Source organism: Leptodactylus fuscus, chromosome 11 (genome assembly GCF_031893055.1).
Source record: "Leptodactylus fuscus isolate aLepFus1 chromosome 11, aLepFus1.hap2, whole genome shotgun sequence".
Taxonomy (NCBI): Eukaryota; Metazoa; Chordata; class Amphibia; order Anura; family Leptodactylidae; genus Leptodactylus; species Leptodactylus fuscus.
Window position 1 is genome coordinate 39,752,356 of NC_134275.1, and position 4,397 is coordinate 39,756,752.

Below are 4,397 nucleotides of genomic sequence, written 5' to 3' on the forward strand. Positions count from 1 at the left end.
ACCAGAGAGGTGGACAATAAAACTATAACTCCATGTAGCTTTAACCTTTCAACCACGTCCATAACCACATTGTGCCATAGCCTTGGCAATGGCTGCTGACAGACAAGGAGAAACTTCCTGCCCCGACCTCTCAGCAGTGACTGAGGAGCACGTGGCCCAATGTGGAGATGTTCACGAATATGAATGAAATTAAATAAGATATAACTATTTTTAATAAACAATAAAAAATTACATAAATTATCACATTTTACACATCATAACATTATATATAGAAAAGTAAAATGTACAAACTGCATTAAATTAGTAGAAAAAAAAATCTTACAAAATAGATAACTTTACTGAAACATTGCCACCTTTAAGGTAATAAATTTTGTCTAATATTTCGGGTCAGAAATTCTCTAACGAGCTTAAATGTCTTCTCTGGATTTCTTAGGTTGCCATCATCTTCTCATGGTTCACCAATAAAAATATCTACGACCCCTTGGCACTGTAGATGATCCCTCTTGAGGTGCGGCTGGATGGACGGCAATAAACAGAGGTTTCATGGCTCTAACACGAACAGCAGCAAAAAGTGGACCAGGTCATTTTGGCCGGATCTCCCCCCTTTCCTGCTTTTTTGTTGACCTTAGGAAGTAGGAGGACAAAGGACATGGCCAATGAGCAGTGGTAGAAACTGTGCACGTAGGTGTAGTCCCATTCCTGGAGGAGGCAAGAAAGTGTACGGATAAGACAATGCTGTGCCAAAAATTTAGGACATTTTTTGGGTTTGTTCTTTTTAAAATTATGGCTAATGAGGATCCATAACAATGACACCATCCAGGTCATGTTCTGAAGGCTCAATGATACCAGTCCAATGGTATGGTATTAAATGATATACTGGTATTTACAGAGTTCCAGAGCAATGGAAACACATCGATACTTGCAAAACCCACTATGGCACTCTGATATTAGGGGCACTAGAAAAATTGCATGCAGAAGCCTATAATTTCAGATAAAAAATGATTCCAGGGCAATAGCACGCCGATCCTTTGGGTTCTAGAGTAAGTACACTGCCATTAAGTGAACAGTAGGACTAGTATCTAATGGCATAATGACCCATGGTGTTCCAGAGCCATGGCACCATGAAACTTGGAATTTTTGAGAAATTACACAAAGTCGAACTATCACTTGAAAGACTGGAAGCCCAAATCTAGGACATACTGTACATTCACATCTAACTTTTTAAGAAATGTGTAACACCAAAGCAATGTATCCCCACAGTTAGGATTACTTATTGTACAGCACAGTAGAGTGCTCCACAGAGACAAGACATGTCCTTCCTAAGATCCACACGATGAGCAAGTATCTAGATAACTAAAAACTCAAAGAATATGATGGAGAATATACCTCAAAGAAGAAACGTAGCATTAAAGCCAGTGCTCCGAAGCAGAATCCTGGTCCTATCTGTTGCGTATAGACGCTCTTCTCTGGATACAGCCCTTTCTTCTCCTTCATTTTGGCCAACTAAAAGACAATAAAAAATGTCATAGACCCAAATATATAAGATAAGAAGGACTCTGCTATTATTACCACCATTATGGACTTACCCATTTAACTGAGATCATCAACACCGCGCTTCCAATAGGCCCAGAGTAGACACCATATCCCAGGCGATCCTGATATATCCTGACTGCAATGGTGAGGACACCAAACATCACAACGGTGGACCTCTTGGGCTCATCAAAGTCACCAAGTGCTGGAGAAATAATAGGCAAGTTCATATGAGATTATCTTCGAAGGAACCAATGTTGTAGCTACAGTATAGGAGTGCTGAGGTAAAAGCCACATGCCTGATGGGGTTCAAAGACTGTGCCATCACGGAAGAAGACAACTATCCTATAAATGGTACTTGATAGGTGGGGGTCCTGTTACATTTTTGTATTAGGGTTCAAGAGCTTCAAGTTACAGAAGAGTTCTGTAAGGAACTGAGGTTTAAAAGAAAGATGGACCACCTTGGCAATGTATCTAGCTATGTTATCTGGCAGAAAGTCATGATGTAGGTAAAACAGGATCTTCCATGGTCATGATCTAAATCAGTGATCTTTAAAGAGACAATCTAATGTGTATGGGGTCCTCCTGCCTCTTCCCCGAGTAAGTGTTTGGGGAAAGAAGCTCTGGGCATGTTGGATTTCAACTGCGTGATCCTTGTCTTCTCGGGGAGGAGAACAGCTGCTCTCCCCATTTAAGGCCCATGGACTTTGGGGGTCTAGTCTGACCTATATTTATTTAGGAATTCTGGGCTGGAATCTGTATTTCATTGGGGGGTCTAGTTTTGGGTCTTTAATTATTTGGGGTCTTGGACCAGCATTTATACTGGGGGTTTAATTTAGAGTCTGTATTTCTTTGGGGTTTGTTGCTAGGCCTTTATTTATTTGGGATCCTGGTCTGGATTCAGCGTTTATATAGGAGGGTCTAATTTTGGGGTCTTTATTTCTTTGGGGTCTATTCTTAGATATTTATTTATTTGGCATCCTGGTCTGGGATCTCTATTTAGGGGGTCTTGACTGGAGTATGTATTTATTTAGGGGGGATGGTTGGGGGGCTCTTTTTATTAAGGGGGTCTATCATCAGTATTTATTTAGTGCGTCTGGTCTGGGGTCCAGATTTCTTTAGGAGACTTGTTCAGGTCCTGTATTTCGTTAGATGAGTGGTCCAAGGCCTGTATTTAATTAGGGGTCTGTACTTCTTTAGGGGTCTTTTCTAGGGCCTTTATTTATATATGGGGTCTGGCTTTGGGTATTAGTTTCCGGGGTCTGAGCTTGGGTCTGTGTTAAAGGGATACTCTAACAATAGACATTTAATACCTATCCACAGAATAAATATAGGATATCTAATAGGGTATATGGCAGGACTTGTATTCATGAGACACACGCTTTAATTTTTGGGGTGTATTGAAGGCGTCACTATTTGTCATAGATTGGGGGGGGGGGCGTTATATGTGTGGGTGGAGTACACAATTTTGCAAGGTGCACTACTTGCTTCTTCATATACCACCTTTCAGGATTTTCTTCTCATACAGTATAAAATACAGAGCCCCAATATTATACTGGGTGAACTTACCTATAAGTGACACCCACATAGACAACGCCGTCCCATAGATACTGAAATACTCCAGGAGATCGTATCCCATGAAACATATGAAGGACAGGCCGGGACCTTCACAGGCATGAAACATCTGCAAAGACAAGAAACACAGGTTGTCAGGAGTCAGGGTCCGAAAACCAGCCTGGTACTGAAAGGGTGCACTGGTAACAACTGGTGTTTACTTAAGACGACAAGCCAGGGCCCTAACAGTGACCACAGCTGACATGCACAGCACATGTTTAAAGGGACCTTATGCCAACTGTTCTGCATCAGTCATCAGTTCGCTGCTGTGGAAATCTGTGACAGATGTAGCAGAGCTGAATGTGCTCTCTTATGTTTTCCCTATGGTAATACACAGAATGAGAGTATATTTATATGGGAGTGGTCCTGCAAGTTGGCAAAATATGGCAAAATGAAATGGAAATCCCTCATTTTCTTAATTTTTTTCCCCGCAGGCTGCAGATGTCATTGTAACCATGTAAAATACCCACAAGAGGGTTACAACCCACACATGAAGTGGCTGCAACACAGCAGCATTGGATTTAGAGCCATGACTTTATAGATGGATTAATCTGATTTTATCACATAAAATGTATCATTTTGGCTTCAATCCATGGAACATATTGTATTGGGTCCCTTAAGGACATGTCAAATAGGATGATTTGTATAATATAAGGTAAGAGATGAAAAAGTGACTTACCGCTATAAAGAACATGGTGAAGAAGTAAACCATCGCTTCCATGTGGAACTTCCTCTTGGCAGCTATACTGATGGTTGGCACAAAGGCAAGGCTGCTAACAGTGGGTAGTAGGAGCTTTGCCACTATAGAGCCCATTGCAGGTTGGTTGTGTGGTCGCGTCCGAGCTGGATGAGTGCTGGTGGACTGGTGGAGGACCACGATAGGACTGCTGCTGTTAGAGCCAGAGGATGGATGGAGGACCACTATAGGACTGCTGCCGTAAGAGCAGGCGGACAGATGGAAGACTGTCGCCCTTAATCCCGGCAAATGGATGGAGGGCCAGTATAGTACTGCTGCCCTTAGTGCTTGTGTACTGCTGGAGGACTCTCTCGGTGGAATGCTGCCCTTAGTCCCGGTAGATGGATGGAGGGCTAGTACAGTACTGCTGCCTTTAGTGCTTGTGTACTGAAGGAGGACTCCTGGTGGACGGCTGCCCTTAGTCCCCGCAGATGGATGGAGGACCAGTACAGTACTGCTGCCCTTAGTGCTTGTGTACTGATAGAGGACTTCTGGTGGACGGCTGCCCTTAGTCCTA

General features: G+C 42.7%; 1 protein-coding gene across 1 annotated transcript; it reads right to left on the reverse strand.

The window, feature by feature from the left end:
• Positions 1-549: 549 nt before the first annotated feature.
• On the reverse strand, positions 550-3,958 carry LOC142184361 (protein myomaker-like). The gene is made up of 5 exons (XM_075259172.1): positions 3,824-3,958; positions 3,100-3,214; positions 1,587-1,735; positions 1,387-1,503; positions 550-699 (listed from the first exon to the last, which is right to left on the reverse strand). Exons 1-5 carry the CDS (start codon positions 3,956-3,958, stop codon positions 550-552), a joined length of 666 nt encoding a protein of 221 aa, XP_075115273.1.
• Between the last annotated feature and the right edge of the window lie 439 nt (positions 3,959-4,397).